This window comes from Parus major, chromosome 1 (genome assembly GCF_001522545.3).
Source record: "Parus major isolate Abel chromosome 1, Parus_major1.1, whole genome shotgun sequence".
In the NCBI taxonomy this organism is placed as follows: Eukaryota; Metazoa; Chordata; class Aves; order Passeriformes; family Paridae; genus Parus; species Parus major.
The window spans coordinates 2,945,586-2,960,867 of NC_031768.1; the positions used below are offsets into that span (position 1 = coordinate 2,945,586).

General features: G+C 42.1%; 1 protein-coding gene across 6 annotated transcripts in view; it reads right to left on the bottom strand.

Annotated features, from left to right (window-relative positions):
• The window catches only part of ERG (ETS transcription factor ERG), a 138,369-nt gene that overhangs the window by 9,410 nt on the left and 113,677 nt on the right, over positions 1–15,282 (bottom strand). For 4 of the 6 annotated variants that reach the window (XM_015641407.3, XM_015641442.3, XM_015641416.3 and 1 more), the window contains 4 exons: positions 9,306–9,457; positions 6,547–6,750; positions 5,527–5,607; positions 3,543–3,614 (listed from right to left, as the gene is read on the bottom strand). In XM_015641407.3, the coding sequence (XP_015496893.1) occupies positions 3,543–3,614; positions 5,527–5,607; positions 6,547–6,750; positions 9,306–9,457 (509 nt within the window). The remainder of the gene's footprint in view (positions 1–3,542; positions 3,615–5,526; positions 5,608–6,546; positions 6,751–9,305; positions 9,458–15,282) is intronic. The other 2 variants (XM_015641426.3, XM_015641434.2) reach the window with 1 other exon arrangement.

The window sequence follows — 15,282 nt, forward strand, 5'->3', positions numbered from 1 at the left end:
GTGAGAAAAATGTTTTGCCTTTTAACTCATCACAAGATGATCTTTTGACTACACCCTCTCCATGAACAGAAAAAACATGTTATCAGCTTTTCTTGAAATAGAGCAAAGTTCCAGCTTCACTCTTGGTTCAGCATCGTGCCTTGATAAACCCCTTGTTCTTCCTGATCAGTAATTCGTGTCCATTACATCAAATATCAGCACAATGTCCTTATTCCTGATGGGAATGCTCCTGTTTGGTGAGACCAACCCCAGCAGGTGTCCCTGAGAGCCTCATTGTGTCCCTGAGACCTCATGTTCTGTTCTAAGGGTGACTGCAGAAATCCTCCCTTGCACTGCAAGCCCTGCTCATTTCCCATTTTCTATTGTAGTGCCTTAACAATGGCAGTGCTTAATTACTCTCTCCAGAATTGCACCCCAGGATTTGGCTGATTCCCACTGAACTTTATTTATTCCCCCTACTCCTCATTTTTGACCTTTTTCATGTCATCAAGTGGCTGTCCCCAGGGTCTGCTTTTGCTCTCACATGAACAGTGCTTTGTTATGGGAAAGCTTCTTTGCAGTCTGGTTTAAATGTGACATTTAACTCAAAGGAAAGCCACAGAATAAGCAAAAAAAAAAACCAACCCAGATTCCTGAAAGAAAACTGAATTTCTGCAAAAACCCCTTACTCTCTGAATAAAAATTCTGACTTTGAAGATGTCTGTCAACTTTCAATAGTGAAAGATAAAATAAAACAATACTTCCAAAATCACTATAGTTCTTTGTAGAAAATGTTTAGTTCTGCACAGAAGAACAGAGACACCCAAAAACTAAACTGCAATTCCACAAGTAATTGTGTGAATGCAGAAAGATGTTGACACAAAGCATTTTGTTTCCCAAGTGTCATTTCAAATGTGAGTTAGATAAAAATGCTGAAATGAATGAGCTCACCATGTCTGATATGTGGTTCAGGACTTTTTCCTCTAGGGAAAATTAACATTTTATTTTTCTATCACACGTAGAATGAAACAAATATGGAAAAATATTGAACAAAAAATCCCGATTTTCATTCAAGTCTGGAGGAAGACAGACTCATTCCAGCCTTTGCCTGAAATCCTGGCATAGTTTTTCCTGCAGGACACCAGGTCCCTCAGGTCTTATGTTACATGTTCACTTCTGCTGGGAATTACTGAGAGTGTGGGGCCTCTGGATTTATGTTTGATGACTGTTTCTATAGTTCTGCTTTGTTTTCTCATCCCTATTTGTGTCGACATTCCCCAGTGTCCCTGAGAGTTCCTGGGTGCCTCAGTCTGCTTTAATCCTCCAGGAAAATGTTTAATTTATTTGGAATATCCCTTCTTCTTATACTGACACTAAGCAGGTGTGCTCTGATACTCTTTATTTTGATAATTATATCACATTTCCTCAACCCCAGAGCGTGTTTTGAACAATTTCAAACCTCTGTATCTCTCAACATGCTCCAAAGATTTTTCCATACTCCCATGGCTTTCCCAGGCGTTTCTAAGCACCTCCAAAGTCTGCAAAGAGCCTTTTTGATAAGGGGTGATTGACACAGCTTTCCATGCAAGGCCACACTGCTGGGGAATTTAATGGCACAGCCACATTTCCCACGGGATTCTCCACTGTGGTTCTTAATTTGTTCACATTTTTCACTTTGGCCCGTGAGCGGAGCAGTGGCTGTCACTGTGCCATAAATAAAGATGACTGTGTTAAGTTGTTCCTTCATGAGTGAAAGGGGATAATTTGGAATCAGTAAGATATGCAAACAACTTGTGCCTCGTGCTGCATTTATCAACTTGTGTTTTCAGTTGTTAATATATTGCCAAGTTGTTCCTCCCTAATGAACTTCCTGGGTACCTGGACAGGAATCATGAACAGGAATCTCTGTGTTTAAATAACAAAATCATGGAATCATGGAATGGGTTGGGTGGGAAGGGACCTTAAAGATCGATTAATTCCCAGCCCAGCCATGGCAGGGCCACCTCCCACTGTCCCAGGAGCTCCCAATGTCCAGCCTGGCCTTGGGCACTGCCAGGGATCCAGGGGCAGCCCCAGCTGCTCTGGCAATTCCATCCCAGCCCCTGCCCACCCTGCCAGGGAACAATCCCTGCCCAAGATGCCAAGATCCAGCCCTGCCCTCTGCCCCTGGCAGCCATTCCCTGGCTCCTGGCCCTGCAGCCCTTGGCAATTGTCTCTCTCCAGCTTTCCTGGGGCTCCTTCAGGCCACAATTTGATCACCCCAAAGCTTCTCCTCCCCAGGCCTAACAATCTCAATTTAAGATGGTTGTTACTGGTGACAGGCTAATTAACCAGTTCTTAATTTGTTTCTTACGATAGACTGATTTAAATTCTATTGTAAATAGTTGTGGGGCGCTTTGGTGAATGCCTTATGAAAGCCAAATGTATGCATTGGATCAGCAGTTCCCTTTTTAGCCACCAGCATAAACAAAGAAATCTAGCAGGGTTTGATTTCCAAGGATCCAAACAAATTGAATTTGTTGATGTAATGGCCTGGTAGTTGTTTCCTCTTCTCTCTTTTCTAATTATCAATTACCAAATCTACAGACATGCATATATACATGTATACAAGGCTACATAAAATAGTATCTGTGTGTCCCCTCCTGTACTCTACCCTAGAGCACAAACAAAATAATTGCAGTTCAAACCCTTTCTTTTTAATGTGACAATGTATCTTTTCACCAGAGCTCAGCCAATTCCAGTGCATGTCCCTTCAGAGCACTTGGATTTTTTCCTCTGGCTCAGTAATGGATTTCCTTTAAATTCAGTATTTTCTACAACTCCTCTTGACGTCCCTTAGTACTCTGCACTCATTATTGGAAAAGCAAATGTCCAGATTAGGCATTTTTCCAGCATTTTTTGTGGTGAAGTGTGATAAAAAGAAAATCTTTGGCTTCATAGCCACATCCTCACCTTCTTTAATTATTCCCATTAGCATTTCACAAATCTGCTCATCTACAAAACTTGCACAGGTTTCATCATTTTGAGCATTCAGAACTTCCTTACATTTTGATTTTACTTAAGACTCTTAAACTCACAGTCAGATAGATTGTTATGGTTTCTGCATGCCTCAAACATAAATAAAATGCAGGTAGTAGGAGAAGCAAAAATGCTGCATCTTTAGAGTATTTTTCCAGAAGAGACTTCAAATAAAAGGGAATTTTAACTTCTTTTTACAAACAGAGTTGAAGGGCATTGATGAGTGACTGTGCCTGGGACAGTACAACAGAACCAGTGAACAGAGCTCAGGTTTCTGATTCCCTGATGCTTTATAAAGTTGATAACAATTTCTTCAAAGACAGAGATTTATGGAAGAAATGGACTTATTAAAGTGCTCTATTTAATGATTTCACTCTACACAATTATATAGACACATATGTATGTGATATAGGTATATAATGTGTGTGTTCAAAACAGAGACTTGGATTTATGAAAAGGGATTTGAAGGAAAAAAAGAATGAGATATTTCAAGAGATGAAATGAGTAAGATGACAGCACACAAAAAAAGCGGTCATTGTTCATACCTGGCCTGGTTGCAATTCTCTGTGTTGCTTCTGGATAAACTGATGTGTTTGGAAAAATAAAAGTGGCACCTCCTGAAGAGAAAGAAGAGGACATAACACCTAAAGATTCATTTCCACAGTCCCTAAATCCACCAAAATTTTCCCCTCCTGTAGAGTGAACGAGTGAATGAAGACTCTGAATAACTAATTTCTGCCTTCGGACTGTTACATATAAAAGTTCATTCCAATAATCTTTACATCTAAGCAAATCCATTAAAATTACTGGATAAGAGTCTGTGCAAAATCTGTTTTAAGAAGGAGACAGTCAAGCTCAGGAAATCCCTTCTACCCCAACCACCTCCACCTGGGAAGGTGACTTTGTATCCTCTGAAATAAAACCTCTTTTCCTTCATTAGTGCATTCCCAGAAAGGTTCATATTTTCAACAGAGACTTTTGGCTCAGACCCTCAGATATCTCATTAATCTTCCCCAGAGTGAAAAAATGAGAAATACTGAGCTTGATGTAGGAAATGGAATCCCCCTTTTCTCAAGCATTGAAATTGCTCTGACTCCACCAATGGACTCGTAATGACCCTCTCCAGGAACATCAAAAATGTCAATTACTGCTGATTTCAAAAACTTTTTTTCTAACTCTTTTGTGGTCCACTGAAAATTGACCAACTAATTTCCCATATGCTGATGATTGGCACGACATTATTCACACTCCCCAGTGATAGATAATCTCATTTTGGTGAAATGAATTTCAGAATATCATTGTCAGTGCACACATAGAGAAAAAAGATAACACACAGAACTGCTGAACAACACTTGGATATATATCTGCAAGTGGAATCTGCTTGGCAAATTAAAATCTCTGAAGCCAGAGATGGAAAAGACCATCAAGTCCATCTATTTTTAAAAAGGACTTAAATCTCAGTCCAAACCACATCAAAGTAAATGGAAAACAAATTTTGTTTCCTTTGGTGGGGTTTGCAGCAGGCCTTGAGCCCACAGCAGAACTTTGCCACTATGACCAGTGGCAAACCTCTAATCTCAGGGAAAGATCTTCTAATCCAGTGAATTCTGCTATGAAACTCAGGGTGAAAAACAAAATAAAATATGAAAGAAGCATTGCAATCCAAGTTTTGTTTTCTTTTTCTTTTGCATTATCCTTTGTATTATCTTTTTCCTTTCTCAAAGAGAATTGTTATTTCTGGTCACTGTAGGTAACTAACACCCTCAGGCATGATCATGCAATATTCCAAACATCTTTTGTAGGGATATAAACCACATTATTTGTACAGTTCCATGCCATCCTCTGTTGCACAACTGTTAGAGCAAGTTAAAATAGATTCTGAGTTATTTTCATAAATATTTTATATCCTGAAAGACAGATAAGGCATGTGTCATTCTCCTGCCTACACTCAACACTTTCCTGGGTCAAATTAACAGAAGAGTGAATATCAACAAAAATCATTTTAAATTCAGAACAGACTTAGTGGCAATGACAACATCAGATTACTGGAATTCCCTGCTCAAGTCCCACAGCAGCTAGAAAATGAGATGAGCTAACTGCCTAAAGAGCAATTTTATTTGATTTCCATTTATTTCATGGGAGGGGAGACATCCCCATTCCCCAGAGCCCAAAGCATTTCTGAGCTCCAAGAAACTTCTAGGGATCCATGGAGAAGATCTGACAGCAGAATGGACAGAAGGACCAAAAAAATCAGATAAAAGGCCCCAAAGCTGCAGTTTTATGCTGTGGCAGGGACCCCCTTCTCTTGCAGGACACGAGAAATTTCTGCACCATTTTTGCACCACCTGGCCCTGCGTGATCTCACCTTTTCTCTGTGTGTCTGTGCAGAAAACACACAGACAGCAGGGAGGGGGTTCTCTCTCCTCCCTCCTGATTCACCACTTCCATTTATTTAGCAAGCAGCCCATGGAAAGGAATCCTGTGCTTTTAGAAGATGACCTACAGCAGTGGGAGCAGTGCCAGCATTACCTGTGTTTCTAGCATGCATTAACCGTGGAGAGTTTTGTAAGGCCTTATCAACATCATCTGAAGTCAAATGTGGAAGAGGAGCTACAAAACAAAACAAAAAGCAACACCAAAATGTAAAAAAAATCGTGAATTATCTTTTTAAACCATATTTTCCCCTGACAGGATTGCCTGAATGCGAATCTATCAACAGCCTGCAGTTTGGAGGGAGGTGTGTGGGCTACAGGGTAAATTAAGGCATTCATTTATCCAGTATCATAATTTATAGTTATGAATGCACAAAATTTCTGGCTGGTTACTGACAGTGTGCGTGTGGAGGAGACTGCACCGCACTGGTGTTGCAATGCTTGATGGCTTTTTCTCTAAAAAGCATGTTGATTTTAACTTCTTTAAACTGAGGCAAATTTTTCTCAAGCTTAGGTGAAAGCCCTCAATCCAGATAGTCCCTAGTCCCTTTTCTCCCATTGAAATTCTAGCCATGCACTACAATTATTATAATTTGCATTAATATAATTAAATAATTTGCATTTGGACTTCAGGGGCTGTTCCTTTTTTCCATGAATTTACAGATTTTTATTTTTTTTTTTTTTTATTCAATTCAGTCGAATCTTCCCAATCCTACCCAGAGTACAGCAAACTGCTGCCAGTCCTTAGAATCATGCCTGGAAATCACTTTATGAATCAATGTTTGCACTCTTGTTTAGTTAAAATGGAAAGAAATGAGTATGTGACCAGAAAAAACATTAGCACTGAACCCCATATGATTTTAATTCCTGCTGAATATGCTGAGCTTCAACTCGATTTTTCTCTGAGATGGATACACAGAAAGAGTCCCTAATTCTTCTCTTTGATAAACATGAATGAAATGAATGGGAATCTTTCCACCAAAACCAACAGGGTTTGGGGCTGGGCTCCCTGTAACTTTCTTAGGAACGGCAACACTTGCACAAGACATTTGAAATCCCAATTATTCACAGCGACAGATCCAGGACTGACTGCAGGCACCACGGAGGGCTGGCTTACTCTCTCTGAGGTAGTGTAGGTGTGACAGGAGGATGTCTGCGTTGTAGCTGGGGGTGAGCCTCTGGAAGTCATCCTTGGTCATTTTGCAGAGCTCCTTGCCGTCGATGTTCTGGAAGAGCAGGATGTCCACGTCCGGCAGCCCGTACTCCTTGACCGCCCACTCCAGCCACTGGCGCACGTGGTCAGTGCTCCACAGCGTGGGGTCTGCGGGGTCACACACAGGAAAATCAGGCAGGGAAAGGGGAATTGCTGAGCCACAGGACCAGAAAATAATAATCTAAATAATCCCCTCTTTACTGACTGCTGGAGGAGTTAATTTCGCATCTTGTGTGCAAGGGAGGACAACTGTGGAGAGCTGTGAGCTCTTGAGTGTAAAACCCTGTTTGAGTGAGCTCCTTCTCCACTCAGCTCTTCTGCCTCATTTTTTTAGGCTTTTTAGCCACAGCTTAACAGATTTATGGCCCACCAACAGCACTGCAAGATGTAGCTGAACAATTTTCAAAACTCTGTTCAATCCTTATCTTTATTCAAGTGAAATTTCCACCCAACAATCTTTCTTGGGTGCAAGCTAAATGAGTACTCACAGATTTGGGCAGTTACTTCACAAACCAGAATGGGTTTCTAGTTAATAATGTTAGAGTATTAAAATATTCTGCTTTTTTTTTTTTCCCCAGACTGCTGTGTTGTACGTTACTACACCTGTGAGGGTTTTTACTCAATACCTGAAGTATTGGCAAAACCATCTGGGGAAAAACAGCCCCAAACAGTTGAGATTTCTAGTAAAATGTTTTTAATGAATCCTTAATTTTAACTTAAGCTTTTTTTTTTTTTTCCCTCTAAACTCCCCCATTTTCTATCTCTCTCCCATTCCTTTTTTCCCTCCCATTTTCCTTGCTCTTGAATAAGGAACCAACAACATGAAGGTCCCTCAGCTCATACCATGAAGAATTTATACTTTTTGCAAAGAAAAGATTAAAGCCAAGGGGAAAAAAAATTCTTCAGGACTTTCTTCCTCATCATCTTAATGACTCTGTGATTTTGTGATAACCTCAAGGCTGAGAGTGGAGCATTGTGGAGGTCAATTGGCTGTTGTCCAGCCATGAAAATCTGGGACATGAATGGCAGCCTAAATAACTTTTCTATGGCTTAATTTCAGTGCCATTCCTTCTCTTTTCACTGTTGTTCAGGCTGGTCTAAAAGAGGTGGAGAACTCCTGAATTCCACCAAAAACCACTTAAAATAGTGACTCTATCTACTATGAAACAAGCAGGAATCTAGAGGGATGCAAGTCTGATGGTAAATCTTGGATCTAAATGAGATTGCCCACACCTACAGCAGAGGACTCTGAAATCTTCAGTTTGCTCTGAAGTAAACAACCAAACACCAGGAAATTTACCAAAATATTTTCATTATGTCTACAATTTTTAAATCCCCCTTTAATTATGATTAATAGAAAGTTAACACAGCTGGAAATGTGAATTTTACTTCTAACTTTACCACACGACCTGCACACTGCCTATGCAATAATCAAAACCAACTGATTTTTGCCCATTAATTTCTTCAAGTGGCCTCCAAATGGCAAGGCTGTGACTGTGACCATCTTGCTCCTTGAAAGTCATTCTCCTCAAACACACCTCCAAGAATACACTAAATAAAAAATCCCTTGGTGAGCTAACCATGCTAGGATTACTAAAATATTTTTTTTTAAAAAAAGTGCTAAACACCAGGAAGAGAAATGTTTTAGGAGAACATTCAGAAGCTGTGTATTTCAGTGGTGGCAGGACACTCATTATTCAGAGCATCACTCTCCTGTCTCCAGAACAGAATTGACAATACCATTGCAGAGAACACTGCAACAGATTTGTCCACACCTTTCTTGACAAATAACTGAAATAATCACAGCTTGCAAAACTGGCCACAGTCAGTACTCTTGCATGTCTAAGCAACTGAAAAACTGTAAGAATGTTAAGCAACCTGGCAGAGGCAGAAATATTTCAGACAGGCACCTCTGCTGGAGAGGAACCAGCAGCAAAACATTCCCTCCTGGCTGCAGGTGTTGAGTTTACCCTGTGGTTTAGGAACACCCACAGATGCCATGATGCTGTGACTTGGAAATAGGCACATTAATTACTCTGCAAAATATTCCAGGTTTGTTTGGAGGACAAGGCAGAAGGCAGCAGCCTTCTTGTGCCATTGACTGTTGAATCCCCCAGCCAAGCCTGCCAAGGCTGACCAAGAATTTCTCAACTGTGCTCTTACATTGCAGTGGAGTTGTCAGTTTGCTTATTAAAATGTTTTATGCTGCCCAGACTCAGGGGATAACTCACATAAAGGCTCTTCATGCCATGTTTGATCCCACAGCATCTACTTTTTGGTATTTAAAGATAATCTGTGCTACGGGGATCATTTCTTTCTCGCACACACCCTGTGCCAAGCTTGTCTAAAGGATAAAAAATGGAGGTGCTTCTTCTTTTTGCCCTCTTTGGGGTGAAATCCTCCAAAAGGAGCTACAGGAGTCAGATAAGATCTGAGTGCTGGTTATCAGCTTGTTCTGCTGCTGAAATGAGAGGAACAGATTGAGGAGATGTCCTCACTGTGATCCGCCTCAGCTCATTCTCTCAACAACCCCTAAAAATTACTGCTCTTTTCCTCCTGATCACCCACATCACTACTTTTCTCCAAACACTCTTAAATAATCTTAGTGGCCTCGAGGGAAATGCAGCTTTTTCAGCTTGCAGTTTTGGTGTAGAGGGTCTAACCTGCTGGCACAATGACTCTTCGTTCGTTGGTCGTCATGTTTGGGGGTGGAACGTGCTTCTCCTCCATGTAGTTCCCATAGCTCATCCCCACACTGTCTGAGCTGCTGACCATCTTCCCTCCTTTTGCCACGCTGCAGTCATCTGGAGAATTCCTAGGCAGACAAGAAAGGTGTGCTTCCATTATTATTCCAGTCTTTATTAATATCACCTGGAATGAAATGGAAAACTGGGAGCAGAGTACCTGGAAAACCCAGGACCTCCCTCCCTGTGCCTCTTCAGATTCCTAAAGATTCCTTCAGTTCCAGGTTCAATGGACCATATATTTATTTCTATTATCAAAGGATCAGGCTGTCATATCTCTCCATAAATTATAAATACTAATAATTTAATTCCAGACACGGAATGGAGGCTTGGTCGTGAGCTTGTCCAGCCTGGTGGCTGCAAGGAGCTGCATTTCCCTCTCCAAACATCTCACAGACAACTGAGAAACACGGAAATGCACTTATTGCATATTTTCTGGGGGAAAACTATTCTTAGTTGCTGTTGTCCAAGCAGTCCAAGGCTTGGAGAGCTGCCCACCTCCACTGCCATCGTTGTTCCACACTCAGTTGCACTTCATGTCATGCAATGTATTCACATTTCTGTGTAAGGCTCACAAAAAAGAGGAACATTTGCCAAAGCCATGATTCAAAATACCACACGCATGACTGGAAAAACCTTTCAGCTCCTGACTAGCTCAGTCTCCATGGTACTGCAGTCAAGACAGGGAAATCTGCAGAGGATCTGCAACCAGACACCTCTTTAATTTTGGCTTTGCTTTCTGAATAGAGTCTTTAGGTTTAACATCCCACAGGGGGTTCCCTAATGGCATTTTAATTGCATCACAGTTTTCTTTCTGGCAGACACAGACATATTTGTCCCTTAATTTAATGTCTACAACGTGTTTCATCAGAGGGAGAAAAATTGTTACAAAAATCAAAATAAAGAACTCAGCCATGGGGAATACCTTTAAATGTAAAGAGGTTGTTTGGCAAGGGAAGAAGGGTGTTAGCTGGGGTTTGGTTTCTTTAGCAATACCTCATTACTAACAAGGTTTCTTTTAGTCCTGCCATTTAACTCCTGAAATTGTGCTGTGGTCTCACTAAACAAGAGGCAAGTCATGGATTCATGGATCCATGGAATTGCAGAATGGTTTAGGTGGGAAGGGAATTTAAAGATCACTCAGCTCCACCCCTGCCATGGCAGGGCCACCTCCCACTGTCCCAGGAGCTCCCAATGTCCAGCCTGGCCTTGGGCACTGCCAGGGATCCAGGGGCAGCCCCAGCTGCTCTGGCAATTCCATCCCAGCCCCTGCCCACCCTGCCAGGGAACAATCCCTGCCCAAGATCCCATCCAGCCCTGCCCTCCTTCAGTTTAAGGCCATTCCTCGCACTCCAGGTCCTTGTCCAAAGTCCCTCTCCAGCTCTCTTGAGCCCTTTTTAAGCCATGGTTAAAAGGTGGTTCAGCTGTGTTGACTGCTCAGCACTATCATGGTTCAGGAACTAATCCAGTTCTAATTCTCACATGAGAGTTTTAAAAAAAGAACCAAGATGGAAAGATGAAAGATGAAAAAACTAGTGCACATCTGAAATACTAAAAGAAAATACAAAGTATAGCACAATTTTTTTTACAAAAAAAGTGTTTCTATTAATTTTACCTTTCTGTGTTAAGGTAGATACTAAAGAAAAATATCAACTGCTGCTGACTTTCAGTTTAAAAATAAGATCTATCACAGAGATCATTCAGTGGCTGACAACATCATCTTCAGGAGAAGGAAGAGGGCATTGAATGTTGCCTGGAAAACATTGGCTTCACACACTTTTTCCTCTAAACACATCCCATATGAAATCTGCCCTGTGTAAAAGCCCTGCAGCTGCTCTGTCAGCCCCAGGACTGAAAAACAACCACGAAAGAAAACACAATCAACACCTGCCACTGCATGGTGGTGAGTTCAACCCTTCCTCTCACAACCAGAGCACTTGGGCAATATTTTCTTAGGTTTAGGTTTGCTCCCCTACCACACACCACTAAATATAACCCTGGGATGCAGCCTCTTTCTGTCCAAACAGAGCAGAGCAAAACAAAGCTGCTTTTTGTGTCAGACATAAACACTGAAGGAGAGCTCTTGGGATGATTCCTTGTGAGTGAAATGTTGGCTTTCTCTGCTTCCCTTTCACAAATGCAAATGGCATAAATGCATGAGTGAGTCTGCTCTTTAAATTATGGATATTTAGAAACATCCTCCACCTGCTGCTCTTACACCTGTGCAGATGTGGACCCCGACTCCCAAAAGCAATTCTGTTACAAAGAACTATTTGGATTATTCACTGAATTTTTAGGAAACAGAAAGATAGCAACATCCTTTAGTTTTAACTGGCACAGTTATTTAATTTTGGTTTGTTTTTTTTTTTTCCTGGGGAAAGAAACTTGGCATAAAAGGACTCCAAAGTGAAATATCCCATCAGTAGCAGCCTACAGCACTTCTACAGGCATAATGGTGCATTAAAAACACTCTTGTAAACACTGAGCAGTGAATGATGTGAAAGATCCAGTAGCACAGAGCTTTTGGCAATCTGACAGGGCTTCTGAGATGCTTTTTCTGATCTGAATATAAACAGACAGGGGTGGGGAAGAAGATCATAAATAAGTCATAACTTTTCATTAAAATCCAGAAGCAGATGGTCAAGAATTTTGTCCCTTTAGCTCACTGGGTGGACAAGAAAATCCCCCATCCATCAAATCTCCTAAGACCACGCTTAATTGCAGGCATGGAATCAGCTCCATGGGATTTAACAGGACTACTCTGGTACTTCAAATTGAGTGTGTGCCCTAAACCACTGAGCCAGGGCTTAACTCAACTGCCTGGAACAAACTTCTACAGTACAGAAAGCAAAACTGAAAATGCAAGCAGATGCTAGAAAATGGTGTTTCTAGTGCCCAGAACAACAAGAGAGTGATTGTCTACAAAGGGGTTGTTTTAGGACTTTCTGTGGGTCTGCTTTATTTCTGAACCACCGGGGAAGCAGGGTGGAAAAGCAGTTTTTAAAAAGTGTGCCCAGAATGAAGGGTGCAGCTCTGCAGTGATTCATCCCCAGCTCCAGGTCTGAAATGAAACCAGAGATGTTTTTCTTCACGGCTGCCTGTTATTTTTGCCCTTTGTAAATACACTGTGTTACACCTGGAATTTACAAAAAAATAAAATAAAATAAAAAATTAAAAAGAGGTAAGACTACACACAATCATGGTACCCAAGAACACTCTGTCCAGTCTTGAGGTGATAAATGTCTGATGAGAAAGTATTTTTTCCTTGGACCTGAAAGCCTCACCTTTATGCAGGGTTACTTAAAATCAAGCTGATTTGATACTTGAATTTATCACCCATTCCTACCAAAGCTGGTTGGGATTTTGCCAGCCATTGACTGATGAAAGCAGATCTAAGTTCATAAATAAATGTATTAAACACATTTTTTTCCTTTTCACTGTGCTACTATTTTCCCCATAAAACACCTGTGTTGTGCTGAAGTGCAAGGTGTCAGAGAAATTCAGATTATGAACCAGCAAAGCCCTACATTATCATTTCTACACTATAAACTCCTCTGTTCAATATTTCTGAGTTTCAGAGGGAAATAAGTGAGAAAAAATGTATTCTCCAAATATCTACAAGTCTTCACAAGTTTATTTAATAAGCACAGCTCAGATTACAGAGGCTGCTACAAGGTCAGCTCATACTGGGGGCATTGCAAAGCTTGCTCAGCCTCATCCTCATTCATTGCAGCCACTCAAGTTGTCGTGGATTTGGTCTGTGCTTCCTCCCCAAGGAGTTTGTCATTGAAAAAGTGACCCATGAAGACAAAACCTGAAACTTCTCTGAAATTTATTATCCTGAAGTAGAGTGGGGACAGCCAGATGCTCCCAGGTGAGAAGGAGCCTGTGCTGAGACTGAAAAGCACTTCCAGGGGTGATTCTGGAGGCCTCAGCACTTGTCAAAGGATCACAGAATCCCAGAATGGGTTGGGTATATCCCATCCAGCCCTGCCCTCTGCCCCTGGCAGCCATTCCCTGGCTCCTGGCCCTGCAGCCCTTGGCAATTGTCTCTCTCCAGCTTTCCTGGGGCTCCTTCAGGCCCTGCAAGGCCACCCTGAGCTCAGCCCAAAGCTTCTCCTGGCCAGGCTGAACAATGGCAGCTGGGCCAGCCTTTCCTGCCAGCAGAGCTGCTCCATCCCTCTGCTCATCCTGGAGCCTCCTCTGGACTCCCTTCCAAGACTTCTGGTGAAAGCAATTATTTCCCACAGAGAGCTCCAGCACGAGAGGCACAGAAATGCCAGAAAACTCACACTGGTTGAAATATCCCTGGGGTGCTCCCACAGGCTCTTGCCCAACTGCTCAGTGACCTGGGCTGGGGATCTGTACACAAAGAAATAAATAAATGGGAGGGTGAATAACCAGAAAAGGGATGGCCAGGGTGGGAACGAGCTGCCAGGTCTGTGGAAGTCAGGGAAGTCCATCAAACACACCATTGGCTAAAGCTGCTTGAATTGGTGCTGAAACCGTGCTGATCTTTGCTGTAAGGTGTCAAAAGCAATCCTAAGAAGACAAAAGAGAAAAGAAGAGCAGTGCAGTCCCCCCTGGGCCACTCAGCCATGGCACTGCTGTGTGGTCCAGCAGCCCCAGCAGGCCATGCCCACGGAGAGGCTGGAATGGGGCATCCCCCTGCACACAGGGCACCCAAAGCTGGGGCAAACACCTCTGTGTGGGGTGCCCTGGGCTCGCTGGGTGCTCAGGGTCACTCACAGATGTCACCTGGGGGCCCCTCTGGCTCTTTTCTCCAGGGACAGCACACAGAGAAGTTGTGTCCTGAAAACACAACAGAAGGCGTTTTTTCTTTTTACGGAACCGTGCACACAGCAACCAATAAATCAAACAATAACTTTGGCTAATTAAATCTCAACATTTTCTTCTTTATTTTCTTCCCCTTAGCTTTCCCCAGCTATCCTGCAACCCACAGCTGCTTTGAGCCTCAAGGCCATGGTGGCAATCAGCGTCTGGCTCACTAGAGGCCAGTCAAGCTATAAATATTCCCAGCCTGGCTCTTTGTGCTCCCAGTGTGGGGAAACAGCTGGTTTAAGTTTGACTGCACGTTGTCATTTCTCCATTAGTGCAAACACTTCAATATTTCTTACGTGTCAGGTTGGAGTGAAGAAAGGGAAAGCAAGGAAGGGGGTCACGAAAAGCCAAAGCTAAGAAATGATGTTCTGTATATACATAATTTACAATTAGATTGCTGCCTGGGACAAGGCTGAGGTTTGACATGGTGATAGCTAGGCCAAAGCCACAACGACTTCCCAGTTGGCCTATAACTTTCAGGACCTATTTTCTCTTGTTTTTCTTTTATTATTTTTATAGAAATTCTATTATGATGGTAATGGATTACATTTCTCAAATTGTATTTCATTTCAAGAGCTTGTAAGGCTGTTGTATTTGTGGTTTCATAAAATATGAAATACCAGGAGATGGGGCCCTTCCCAAACCACACGTGCCTTCTGTTGTGGGCAGGGACCATACAGAAAGTTAGGAGAATAGAGCATGCCAGGCATAAACAGAAGTGACATCTTGTATGGAAACCAAAATTCCCCGTGTCTGTGGAATGTCTGCTGATTTTCATGATTAGCACTAAGGGGCTGTGAGAGTAAAAAAGGCTAAAGCCCATGATTAGCCACTTTACCTTCTGTTTTGTCTTAAAAAGCTATTCCTTAATTTTAAATATTGAACACCCCCACTGATGCTGCCCTGATCAAAATGAAACACCCACTAATGACAGGCAAAGGAGAAAACTCACCACCAGCTCTAAGTGCTCCTCTGTACAGGAAATAAAAAAGCAATGATGGCAATAGTCCTAAATAATGACAGCCATCACAACTCTTGTGGGGTCCCATGTCAT